Genomic DNA, 13,896 nt, shown 5'->3' on the forward strand with positions numbered 1-13,896 from the left:
ATGGCTTTAACTGACCCCTTCCACCCTTCTCCTTAGGAACCTGTGGGAATCAATCCCGTTCAGGTGGAGGTTGGAGAGTTTGATGAGCCTGTTGAAGAAGTGGAGGAGGTTGTTGCTGAAAGTAAGTGGTGTCATCCTTAGTACCTTCTGTATTACATTTTTATATAAATTCCTAAAAGAAAATTCTGTGTAAGCATTAGGACTGAGCTATGTGGCCTGTCAGAGTATCATGTTCCACCAGCATATAGACATAGGAGACTTGGGAGAGCAATGGCTGCCAGTATCGCCACATCACCTCCTCAGTCGCCACTGTGGTTGAGGGAAAACTACATTTGGGTGCCCTCTGACAAGTACTGTACCGTCTGGCATAGAAGAAACAGTTTCGTGGATAGCTTCTAACTCAACATCATAAAAAGTAGTACTCTTAACATAACCCCTCCCCTTAGACTAGCTTAAATCACCAAGAGATCTCTGACTCATGAATAAGAAAGACCATTTTATGCAGACATAAATGTCAGTCCAAGAACCTGCATCAGAGGTATAACTGCATTATTGTAGCTACACTTCACCTCCTTGTCTGACCTCTGAAACCCACTCAGCCATCCTTAGCAATGGAGTTCTGTGGTGCTGGTGAACAGAGCACTAAAGGATGATGTGACCAATTGCCTTCTGCCAGTGAATGATAATGTGACAAAGAATTGTGACAGGATTATACAAGGGGTCCCTGCTTCTGCTCCTTGCACTGTCACTTTTTGGTAGGAGGGGCCTGGTCATTTCATCCTACAATGCCCTGCTTGGCAGCACTACAGAACTCTGTCATTTGGCATGGCTGACTGGCTTTTAAGATGAGTTTAAGGACATTTACAACTATGGCAATGATACCACAATTGTAAATGTGATTAGGAAATGTTATGCAGTCATAACACTGATAAGAGCCTAAATGCTATAAAGGCACCAGATCCCATCTGATCTTGGAAGCTAAACAGAGTCAACACTGTGAAGTCAAAGGTTTTCATGGCCGGCATCCATAATTTTTTGTGGTTTTTTTGGACTATGTGGCCATGTTCTAGAAGAGTTTATTCCTGATGTTTCACCAGCATCTGTGGCTGGCATCTTCAGAGAAACACTGATTAGTACGTGGATGGGTGATTGCCTATGAATACCAGGTGCTGTGGGCTATAGTTCAGAGGAAGTATTCCTTGCCTAAGAAAACCCTATGATATTCATGGGGTCACCATAGGTTGACAAGCAACTTGAAGACACACACATGCACAAGTCTGACATGTAACTAACTAACAGTATGCCAGCCATTAGCTGGCTGAAATTGGAATATGTTGTTGTGTAATCTGTAGCAAATGAAACAATCCTGCTTGATGACCTTCTTCATTAAATAATCATAGTAATCCAAAATAATGCATGTTTAAAAAAATATAGTAAATAACACATGTGGATTTTGCAAAAACAAAAATCCAAGAGGGGGAAGGGACCCAAGTCTTTCTGTGTATCAAGGGCACTATTTCCAATTGTATTGACGGTATCTAAGTATGTTAGAGTCTTAATCCTTGATCTACAGACCTCCCAAGAGCTCTAGGATGTTTTAAACTTTAAGAGAGAATCAGTTTGAAGAGCCATAGGGAAAGGGAATTGTCCTTAGACAACATGCTTCCGATTCCATTTTTTCTCGTTTCAATTCTGCATTCATTTTACAGGTTTATAATTCTTAGAGCCCCCAAAACTTCCTTGGATTACACTTCCAGAATCCTCCAGTCAACAAGACTACAGGCTCTGTTGGCTGGAGGATTCAGGAAATTCCAGCCTAACTTTTCCAAACACTGTTTTGTTACTGTTGACTGAACTGAAGAGGGAAGACTTGAAATACTTATGACATTCAGGACAGTATCAGTTGGCAAGCAAAAGAAATTGCTGCCACTTCACAACTAAAGAGTTCTGCTCACCTACTTTTTGACACCCCCAGTGACTTATTGAGGTCTTCATCCATAAACATTGATGTTACCATATCCTATTCCTGGTAAGCTAAGAAAACACTGAGCTGTGTAGTTCAGACACTACCATTGAGTGAAATGACTACATACATTTTTCCATGACTAGTTCCTCCAGGTCTTTATGAAGCATCATTGGACAATTTTTACTTCTAAAATGACTTCTCTCCTCTTGCTTAGACCCATGCCAGAACCATCACTGCAAGCACGGCAAAGTCTGTGAACTCGATGAGAACAACACCCCTATGTGTGTATGCCAGGATCCCTCCAGTTGCCCAGCCAGCACTGCAGTATTTGAGAAGGTGAGTGGAGGCTTTAGATTCACAGCCAGGATGGGAGTGGATTTGGGCCAGTACAGCAAATAGTCAAAAGTGGAGGCCTTGGAAACAGTGATTGCTTATTTATTTTGCTATGTGCCTTCACATCGACTCTGACTTATGGCAACTCTCCCATAGGGTTGGAGATTCTGGGGGGCAAGATTCATTCAAGGGATGCTTGTCATTGTGCTCCTCTTATGAGTCTCAAACAGTATAGCCTGCTCAAGGTCATCCAGTGGCTTTCCATAGCTGAACCCTGTTCTCCACAGTCCCAATCTAACACTCAAACTATTATACCATGGCAGCCTATGGACTTCCTTATACCTGTAGGTCTGTTTATATTTTAACCTGAATAGGTTTCTACCTATTTGAGTTTGTGCTTGGTGATGCCTACAACAGGGATAAGGACAGAATAACTGGCAAGCTACATACCCCTCCTTGCAACCATTCAATTCCTCTGAAGCTCTCTCATACAGCAAAAAATTGGTTAAACATTCACTGTTGCTGGGAAACTCCCATTTCCACCCTGGTGCTGTGAGGACTGAGGGCCATCTCAGAAATGAAAGCAAAGTTTGATGGGACTGTGGTGACAGAAGATGACATCATCCCTGTCAATCAAACATTTCCTGGCAATTTCACCTTGCAAGACCTGGTTCCACTATGGAATGGTAACTGTACAATCCAGCCTATGGAAATACAGATCAAAACTGCAAGTATTAAAAGCAAAATTGTGTAGCTATTATAGGATAAAAGCAACCATATAATTCTAGGGAAGATATAAATATAGCCTCAGAAGCCAACTTGAATCTTTCTGTAATATTGGCATCTGGATATCATCCTCTACCCCATCTGAAGGCAGATGTCTGAATTAAGGGATGTGGGACAGGTTGAGCACCATCCTCTAAGAGACGGGAATGTCTGAGGAGCCCAAGAGCAACAGCTGGGGAGATGCCAATGATTTCCCCCAGGATCTGTTGCCTGAATACATTGTGTTGCCTTACTTTGCTTATGGTTCACACAGACTCCAAGACACTGGTGAGTCAATAGAATCAGTTTGGGTGAAAAAACAATCTTTGGTGGCTTGTGGTTTTTATATCAATGGAATGGTGTTCTGGGTTTTCGTCATGAACTTTAAAGGAACTATTCAAGGTGCTGAATCCTATTCATAGAGCACAGAGCAGATTCTACTGCCACACAGAAGCAACCAAGGAAATTGGTTCCAAGCCACTGGAAATTACAATTGCTGCCCCACAAAAGTATACTGGATTCTTTAAAGTTTGAAGACACTACTTGTTGTTTTCCTTATCTTGGCTAACAAAAATTTGCCCAGCCTGGGTAATACAGTATACTGGCTGGTTGCTGGAGGAAAGTGTTGAAAGAACTGGCAATCTCGGACCATTGCTCCGACAGTGTCAACATTGCTTTTTTGGAACACTGACAGGTCAGTGTCAACATTGCTTTTGTTGGAACAGGTTGCTTCATGGGAAGAAGTGGGATACCTCTAGGGATAAAAATAACTTTTCATACCAACCAGGGCAGTAAAATTCTTCTGAACCTCTCAAAGGATCATCACAGTTGCTTGCCTTTTGGACTCTTCTTAGCAGGTATGACCATGCAGACTGTCATGATGAGAAGTCGAAGGCTTTCATGACCGGCATCCATAGTTTTTTGTGGGTTTTTTGGGCTATGCTAGAACATGGCCACATAGCCCAAAAAACCCACAAAAAACTATGTCATCTGAAGGTTGATCACCAACTTTCAAGACTGCTTAAGGTAGATGGGGTAGGTGACACTGCTTGCCCATGGTTTTTCTCTACCTCTTGAGTCCCATGCCAAAGGGCAACACTGGATGAGTGCTACTCTGTTCCTAACATCTGTCTCAAGGTGCATTGTAATGTTCCAACTTGAACTCAATGCTCTTTCGGATCTGAATGCAGTTGCTGAAATGATTGTTTATCAGTTGAGTCCTGGAATGAATCCTCATTTCACTTGTGGACTGGATGAGGGCTAACAAACAGAAGATTTATTGGGACATGACAACATTTGAGCTAGCTTGTGTCTGAAGAGATGTTAGTTAACCCATCCTGAAAGGGTTGTGGTGGTGGGGAGAAAACATGCTGCATTTGAACATTTTCTACTCACTAATGTAACCTTCCTTTTTGCATAAAGGTGTGTGCCACAGACAACAAGACCTATGACACTTCTTGCCACTTCTTTGCCACCAAATGCACTTTGGAGGGAACCAAGAAGGGACACAAGCTCCACCTGGACTATATTGGACCTTGCAAACGTAAGTTTTTAGGCTACGGAACAATCCATGTATAAAATAATTCATGAAGAACAGCTTGTAGCCTGTCATCTTTTTAAATAAGCTGCATCCTTATATGGATGGTGATGTGTCAGACAAACAAATCCAGCAAGAGCTCTGTATACATTCATCGTAACTCTCATGATGGGCACCATGAACCCTAGTTGTCTCTAAATGCTTTCACACAAAATACTAGCAGTTATGAGGTGGGTGGTGACATATTTGGAAAATCAGTTCCTCAGGTCAAATGAATCCAGGGTGTAAGATCAAGATTGCTTTTCTCTGTTAGGCATAACCCAGAGAGATCTACCTTTTTCTGGCATGGCCAGGTCGAACAAGGCTCCTGCATATTTAATAGTTCTGTAGAAAGGCAAATGTGCAGTTTGCATGAGAAGCAAATATTTCCCTCTTCTACACAAGCATTAAAAGTGCAATGGCCCTGTCTTCTCCTGACAATCAAGCTCAATTTTAAATCAATCTAGCTTAATTTTAAAACAACAGTGACCTTTTTTTAAAAAAAAAAATCAAAATGTTTCATTCACTTTGCTAAAAGAGTTCCCCTTGGAGGATCTTTCCTTTGCGATGTATCTTACATAGATTCCTTGACCTGAGATGTTAAGTAAGTGACAAAAAGATCAGTCAAAGGTACTTTTATCTTCAACAGCCTGGTATTGTGCTCCCACAGTCTGGCTGGGAGTGCTTTGAGACTGCTTCTTATTAGCAAGTGTTTTCCTGGTAACAGTTCTTTCTTGCCCTGGCTCAAGATATCTGCAGCTGCTCCATATGTTTGTGGAACACCCAGTGGCTATGATAATTTCCTGTTCTCCAGTGTTTCTCTGTAGCTGTCCTGTCTGACTAACAAGCTCCCTAAGTTTGAATGTGGCAGGGAAAACATGCTGAATAAATCATAAACATATCCCCTGCCAAAATCCTGAGCAGGCAGGGTAAAGTTAGATCAGGTCATAAAACAGAATGGATGGTCTATGGTGGCTTTATGGTGTTAGGCGTTGCCAGAATGTTTTTATTTTTGGCTTTATGTGGACACTAACGTAAGAAGCTGCTGCTTACCAATATGATGACATACATTAATAGCTGTTTCCCCAAGCTGTGAAACACTGGTGGTTAACATTTCAGAAAATATACTACTCAACAAGTTAAACCTAAATAATTGCTGATATTCTACATCAGCTACTTAGTTGCATATAGTTAGTCATATATGTCTGACTAACAAGCTGCCTAAATTTGAGTATGACAGGGAAAACATGCTGAAAGCATATCTTCTGCCAAAATCCTGAGCAGGCAGGGTAAAATTACATCAGGTCAGAAAACAGAATCGATGATCTACATCCATACATCGGTTGAGTCTCCTTTATCCAGAATGCTTGGGATCAGAAGAGATTTGGATTTTGGATTTTTTTTAAAAAAAAATGGAATACTTATATTTCCTTACATGTACATAATGGGATAACTTAGAGATGTCTAAACAGAACATTTGTTTATGTTCCATGTATACCTTATGAACATAGCCTGCAGATAATTTTATGTATAATATTTTTTATAATTTTGAGCATAAAACAGAGTTTGTGTACACTGAACCATCAGAAAGCAAAGGTGTCACTATCTCAGTGACTCATGAAAAAAGTTTTGGTTTTTGGAATACTTTTGATTTAATAATTCTGGATAACTCAACCTGTATGTAACAAGTAATGTCTTCTGGCCTGACTTGCACAACACCAAATTAACAGCCAGCAGCTGCATCAGGCAAAAGGAGATCTATAGTTTTTTTGTGGGTTTTTTGGGCTATGTGGCCATGTTCTAGAAGAGTTTATTCCTGACGTTTCGCCAGCATCTATGGCTGGTATCTTCAGAGAATGCTTGCCTGGAAAGGAGGTGTGTGTGTGTGTGTGTGTGTGTGTGTGTGTGTGTGTGTGTACACACACACACACTGTGAACTTCACTCAGTACAGCAGCTGGTTGTTAAAGGGGTTTGGGGGCACTTATAATGCTGGCAATGATGCTACCACTGTGACTATTAGGTCTACTGAATTTGGGGCAGTTACAGATCCAAAACTGGATTACAAATCTGTAACTACAATATAGAATGCTAGTCAATATTTTTAAAGCAGCAGTTTACAGGGATTGCAAACTAAGTCAGGCCAAGCTTTCCTGACTTGGTGCTTTCCAGATGGGCTGGACCAAGGATCCCATTATCCCCAGCAACATGGGGGTGGTGGTTGTTGTTGCTGCTGCTGCTTCTGATGAAAGTTTTAGTTCAGTGCAGCTAAAAGGTATCCATTTATGGAAATGTGAATTAGATAGATGTTTTCCTTCCACTATTGTTGCTGAGTGCATGCATGTTTATCATATTGATGAAATCTTGGTTTGAATTTATGAAATTCCAGGGGTCTGTCACAAGTCAAGAGAATTTTGATGTTTTTGCTGTCCCTTAGAATGTTAGATTTTGGTGCTGATGGACAGCATTAAACCTATAGGATTTGGGTTTTTGTTTTGTTTTTTGTAATTTATAATGATTTTTTTAAAGTATCAAATTTGGATCAGTAAAAAAGTGCAATGGATTGAGCTAATCCTATTATCTCCTCAGATGGCACAGAGTACAGAAAGTCAGAGCACTTGGAGCATTTGGAGGTTTCTATAGGAAAGACTAGATCCACCACTTGCAAAGAGAGCTTTTTTTTTTTTTTTTTTTTTTTTTTTTTTTTTGCAGTGTTGGCAAAAATATAAATAAATGTTGGACCAAAGTAGCTGTTGATAAGTGTGTCATGTCGCATATCTAACCATCTTCTTGCTACCATTAGGCAGGCTGTTCACTGAAATATGCAGAGCTTTAAATTACCTTTTTTGGACTACAGCCCCCAGAATCTCCCAGACAGCTCCCAAAAACCAGCTCTCAACCCCCACTTCTACATGGGAATTGTAGTCCAATCCCCCTTCTCTAAACTCTGCAAATGACCCTGTGCTCAGTACAATGTTGGCTACTTGTTTTTAATTGTGTTTCTGGAATTATGGACCTCTTATTGGATTTCAGTCATTCCTCCCTGCCTTGATGCTGAGCTGAGTGAATTTCCTCTGCGTATGCGTGACTGGCTGAAGAATGTCTTGGTCACCTTGTATGAGCGTGATGAAGACAATAACCTGTTGACTGAGAAGCAGAAACTCAGGGTAAGTAGGATCAACCCATAAGCACCTGTCCAGAGTTTACACTGAGCAGAGAATGGGAAGTTTGCTCATATTAGACATGTTTGAGGTTACAAGATCTATTATCTTTCTCTACCAAGGCCAACACAGCACACAGACTACTGTCCAATGCAGACTGGGACTTTTCAGTAGTTTGAGACTATACCCCACATAAGTTCCAATGAGCCTGGATATGATTGACCTGTCATGCTAATCATTGGAGAGCACCATTTTAGGAAGTATTGGTCTGTTGCAAGCTGACCTATCTCAAGAGCATTTTAAATATTTTGTTGTCGTATAATATATGCTTGCAAACATATATTGTACTGATGTATCCAGTGCAGTAGGGATAATGAACATTTATTGATGTATTTCCAGCTCCCATCATCCCTCCCTATTGGCTATGCTTACTGGGGCTAATAGGAGTTAGAGTGCAGCAGCATCTGGACAGCCATTTCCCACTCTTATGCTAGATCTAGGATGGGCTGCAGCAGGTTCATTGAAGTGTACATTTCTGGCAATCAACCATGTTGTCTGCACCATAACCTTAGATGCTCAAACATGGAGCAGAACACAAGTCATAAAGCTTTCCCCCATATTATCATCAAGACCTTGTGTGACATTCCATTTATCTGCAAATATGTCCCTTCAGACACAAGTTTCTCTTGGATGAAAAAAAGACATGCAGTTCATCTCATATCACACCCCTTGGTGCACATTTCTGTGAATAATTCATATAGCACAACTCTTCCTTGTTTTTGCCCCAACATGAAACATTAGTATTTTTCACTTTAGGGGAAGTGAAGCTCCAACTGCAGTCCCAGACTAATTCTTAGAAATATGAAATTTATCTTACTGAACAGGTGAAGAAGATTCATGAGAACGAGAAGCGCCTGGAAGCTGGTGACCACACTGTGGAACTGCTGGCCCGTGACTTTGAGAAGAACTACAACATGTACATCTTCCCTGTGCACTGGCAATTTGGCCAGCTGGACCAGCATCCCATTGATGGGTATGTAGCCACAGGATTATAAAGGAGAGGTGTGTTATCCTGGCCTATCTCAAACCCTAGATAAACAAGTCATGTTTGCATTAGACCTAATACATTAGTATTAACCTATCTGCTCACAAGCAAAATGGTTGGATGCTGCTGTTAGCCCTGAGACACAGAAGACAAACCACCAGTCTCTCTTGCATGTAAGCTGTGAAAATAATTCTGATTGCATGGTCAATAGATGACTTTGTACAATAAATGTACAAAGATGCTGCTAGTTGGTGATGGTGGTCAGGGTGATAACAAATGTACTGTAACAAATTGGTACCATCATTGGAGAACTTGGAAAAGTTACTTTTTTTGGACTACACCTACACACTTACATGCCCAGGGCATGCAGGATGGGTAATTTGGGGAGATGTGGACATCCTCCCCCCAAGCTCTGATTCACATACAGTACTTGCATAACTTTACCACAGATCAAGTACTTTGTACTCAGCAGAGGAATAATACATACTTCTGATTCCATGGATATCTGACTTTTATTTAAAATACAAGCAAATGTATTCTTACAAGCACATTGCTAAAGGTTCTGATACCAGAGAATAAGGGGTTCAATTGCAGCGTTATAATGTACATGTGCTGAGCTCATTTTCAGCTCTTATGTTGCCATCACAATTATGTACTTCATATCTGGATAATGGGATGTTTCCTAGGGAAGGAGATCACCATCGCTGGCTACTGTTATCATATTTCTCACATAGGCAGGAAATTGTAGCCTCCACAGAATGGGAGATTCTCTTGCCAAAGTCTTCAACCATGTATTACCTACACAATGTTAATGCTGCTTCCAAGAGCTGCATTTTGGCTGCTTAAATAAAACTGACAAAATGAGAACTTCACAAGATGAAGAGAAAGCCTGTGAAAAGTCTTTGCATTAGTTCCTTTTCTATTTTATTCACGTAAATCCAATGTTAGTCTCAGCCAGAAGAGACCCACTGCAGTGAATGGTACTTGTTAGACACAAGTAATGTATGTTCCATTCATTTCAATAGGCCTGTTCTGGTTGGGACTGCCATTGGATTTAGCACATACTTGGAATGGCAAAATATAAAATTAAATAAGTATAAAATAAAAATGCTAGCTTTAAATAAATAAACAGTTGCAGATGTGGGAAACTGGAACCTGTGCTTCTCAGGTAACACATAAATTAGACCTAGCTTATTATCAAATGAAAATTTAAGCATATTAAAAAGAAAGGAAAAAGGAAGTGGGTGATACCAGGTGCTTGAATGTCTGCAGTGGAGTGATCCAACACAGCAGAAAGTCAACATACAAACAGTCATTTTCACAAAGGATGATGGAGCGGAGTTATTGAACAAAGACACTAATCCTAACCTATAAACCTATAAACCTGTAAGCAGTATAGAAATGTACTTGCTTTTGCTGTTGCTATTGCTATAAAGGAAGAATACAGATGAGTGAAAGTGGTAGACCAATGTGATGAGATAATTGCCTTCCCCTTATTACAAGCTCTCTCTGCATGTGTAATCCCACTCTGACCCATTTGTATAGCATTTTTACTCAAAGGAAATGATGACAGGAACTCTTTCTGCTCTAGCAAAAGCCCCAATCTATTGTATCCTCTGGGTGCTATTGTAACCACTTTGATGTTCCTTTCAGATACCTGTCCCATACTGAGTTGGCTCCCCTGAGAGCTCCCCTCATCCCCATGGAGCATTGCACCACTCGCTTCTTTGATACTTGTGATCTGGATAATGACAAGTACATCGCTCTGGAGGAATGGGCCAGTTGCTTTGGCATTAAGGAGAGTAAGTATTATACATCTGTTCTGAAGTGCAACTGGGAAGAGAAACAGGGAAAGGTCCTCCAAAGACATAGCTGTGTTAGTCTGGAAATTAAGCAAATGGATCTTGCAGCACCTTTGTAACTAATTGAAAAATAGAAGTTGGTAGTATCAGCTTTTGTAAACTTGAACCTACTCCTTCAGATGCCCTGTGACTCTCCAGATGCTGGTGAATTGCCATTTGCCACCATCTCTCACAACTGACCAGTCAGACAGGGATGATGGTGACTGAAGTCTAACAACATCTAGAGATCCACAGGTTCAGTCTCCTTAATTCTGAAGATCTCTAAAGACCAAGAATATTAGGGAGATGTTGCAGGGACAAAAACAAGTCTACAAAATACTACTAGCGGAAAACAATGCATTCCTATAAAATTCCACACAGTCTCATTGAGTTCAATGGAGCTTGCTCTCAGACAACTGTCTATAAGAGCTGTCTGACAGAGAAGGCTAAATACCTTGAAAAATGGCAAATCCCCAAACTCCTTGGCATTGACCCATGGCAGTTAAAGCAGTCTCAAACTGCACTGAAACTGCAGTGCAGATGCAGCCTAAGAGAATTACTAGAATTATGCAAAAGTTATGAAAGCTATTCTTAACCTCTTTCTTTTTTCTTCTTTTACAGAGGATATTGACAAAGATCTGGTGATCTAAATTCAGCAGCTTCATCCGCTATCCACAAATCAACATTTTCTTTCATTTTTAACAGTCTGAAGTTTTTATTTTGGTTGTTTTATTGGGGACAAGGTGCTAATATAGATCTAAACATATATATTAACGGTGCTAAAAAAGAGAAAAAGACAGAAAGTTGTTAGTAGCCTAATCTATACCACTAGATTACTCTGCTCACGCACTCATCTGCATTTCTGTTGACCTTTTGATTTGATCAGTGAAAAAAAAATCTGCTTTTATTCAAAGTATCGACTCCTTCTCCTGATCCACTCCTTTTCTAACTTTTACAAAAATCTTCATGTGTTTGCCTATTTAACTTGCAGCCTAAGGAACTCCAGAGGATTCAGTCCCTAATTTATAGAAGGCAAGTAAAGGAAGGTGTACCAAAAAGAGGAGCTGGGAGACAGGGCTTTACAAAGTCAGGTGATGTAATTGTTTTTTGAAAGTTTAGGTGACTTGGATTTGATTCACTACCAGAATAGGAAGTGAGAACAAAGGTAGAGGCCTGCAAAATTTAGAATGGTAACTTTTGATTCCACAGTTCTTGAATGTAACAATTGGGAACAGACTAATAAAAAAAAGTCATGGAAATAGAATATGGGACATGTATGGGGGGGAAGTCTTGTAACATGCCCACAGCCTCTAAAATAAAAATTTAAAAATGCTACATGCTTCATTGCTACTCAATGACTGTACTGTTTGGTGCTTTGTTTACTATGCCTTAAAAAGTTAGATTTGGTGCTTACCTATGTTTGGTTGTGATTGTTTTTTTTACTGGGTCTTTTTTCTTGCTGTGATTAATTTGTAGTGGAAATATATCCTGAAAGATAAAATCATATTTCCCCATATTGTATCTTCCCCACTGATGGTGACTTCAAAATGTCCATCCTACCTTTGGGAACTAATATTGGAAGTGATGTTTCCATTCAGAAAAAACATGCAATATGGTTATTAAGCATTTGCATTTGGGTTCAGGTGGTTTAGTGTTTTGATGGAAGGAGTGCCTTTGTAATAATGAATATTTTCAGTATCAAAAACAAATAGCAATTTAGCTCATTTAACAATTCGTTGCTTCTGAATACAGTATTCTCTGGGCAGCTTGTTCATACATTTTGTAGTGTGGTTCATCTGATATTTGCCCTATTCTCTTTGAAACCATTGAGACTGAAATGAGTTTATTGTCTCACATGAATTTTCTGGTCATTTTTATTATCAGATGGTTGCTACTGAACACCTCTTCTGGAAGCTGAAACTTATACTGCTGTGTAAAAATAATCCTAAGATTTGAATAGACCCATCTATATGTGAATGTGGCAGTGGAGCAAGGGATAACTGAATCAGTTCCATGCCTAGTCTCTGAATACAGCCAAAACTCCTTTCATTAAGACTGAAACATTCAGGTTCTCCTTAAATTCCATAATTAAACACGGTGAACAGCAGTGAATGCAATGAATCTGTGGATTGGTAGTCTTGTAAAAAGATCAATGTGAGCAACAGTACTCAGTAGAGCATCCAGTTTTGACATACCCAGAGAGAACATCATCCTGATTTCACTCAACTTGTAGCCAAAATGAATCTGGAAGTGACTTCCAGTTATTCTGTTTGATTTGGGCATTTAGGTTTTTGGGAGTCAGGAAAGCATAAGGGCAAACCAGGCTTCCAGGAATGGCAGTTTGATGGAGTATTTTCCAGCCATTTTCAGCTGTTTTTTGGGAAAACATAAAATGCACAATTAAAAAAAATAGTTGTGTAGGAGCTGTTGAGGGTCCTGGGGAAGCCAGGAGACTTCAAAAGAGCACCTAAAAGCTCAGTGTGGTCCTAAGAGTTGCACTTTCCCCAAATCGTCCAATACAGAGTTTTCAGCTCCTATATCAAACTCCAGTTTTTTGGTCTCTGAAGTAAACTATGATGGATCAATCAGGCCAATCGATATTTTAGAGTAATGCTGTCAGAGTTTCACTCTTGATGTGCTTATATGAAGCACCCTGTTCAGTATGTGTTTCCCTCTCCCTTTTAATTTTGCAGGGACAATTGATAACAACACATAAACATATGGAGCACCAGGGTTGAGTTTGTCAACATATTTTATTAATATTGAGCTCAAATAGTTTGTCAAGATTAGCATGAGAAAATAAGCTTGTATGTATTTGCATACCTTCATGTCACTGGTCAACTTATGGCAACGCTATGAATTTCATAAAGGGTTTTTAAGCAAGGAATACTCAGAGATAGTTTGCTAGTTCCTTCCTTTGGCATATAGCCAACAGCACCTAGTGTTTCTTGACAGTCCCCATCCAAGTACTAATCAGACCGGAACCTTCTTAGCTTCCAAGAACAGATGTGATCAGGTTCCTTTGGGGTATTTAGCCTGGAAGACAAACTTATACATATATGTGACTGGAATTTTTTGAAAGGATGTGGGCATAATTTCTCCCATTGTGTGTATTTCACAAATAAAAATCTCACAAGCAAAAATCTTCCAGAAGAATGACTATGGTCCAAAACACACTGCAGAAATAATCCAGTTTGAGACCACTTTAACT

The 13,896-nt window shown here is 39.9% G+C and overlaps 1 protein-coding gene across 2 annotated transcripts in view; it reads left to right on the plus strand.

The window, feature by feature from the left end:
- Positions 1–12,098, plus strand: part of LOC149321768 (SPARC) — a 32,392-nt gene extending 20,294 nt beyond the window's left edge. For both annotated transcript variants that reach the window (XM_089528239.1, XM_089528240.1), the window contains exons 4-10: positions 37–121; positions 2,181–2,302; positions 4,487–4,607; positions 7,672–7,805; positions 8,684–8,832; positions 10,498–10,646; positions 11,307–12,098. In XM_089528239.1, the coding sequence (XP_089384365.1) occupies positions 37–121; positions 2,181–2,302; positions 4,487–4,607; positions 7,672–7,805; positions 8,684–8,832; positions 10,498–10,646; positions 11,307–11,335 (789 nt within the window). In that variant the 3' untranslated portion in view covers positions 11,336–12,098. The remainder of the gene's footprint in view (positions 1–36; positions 122–2,180; positions 2,303–4,486; positions 4,608–7,671; positions 7,806–8,683; positions 8,833–10,497; positions 10,647–11,306) is intronic.
- Positions 12,099–13,896: the final 1,798 nt, after the last annotated feature.

Source organism: Sceloporus occidentalis, unplaced genomic scaffold (assembly GCF_023333645.1).
Source record: "Sceloporus occidentalis isolate IW3139 unplaced genomic scaffold, rSceOcc1.0.p SCAF_1, whole genome shotgun sequence".
Taxonomy (NCBI): domain Eukaryota; kingdom Metazoa; phylum Chordata; class Lepidosauria; order Squamata; family Phrynosomatidae; genus Sceloporus; species Sceloporus occidentalis.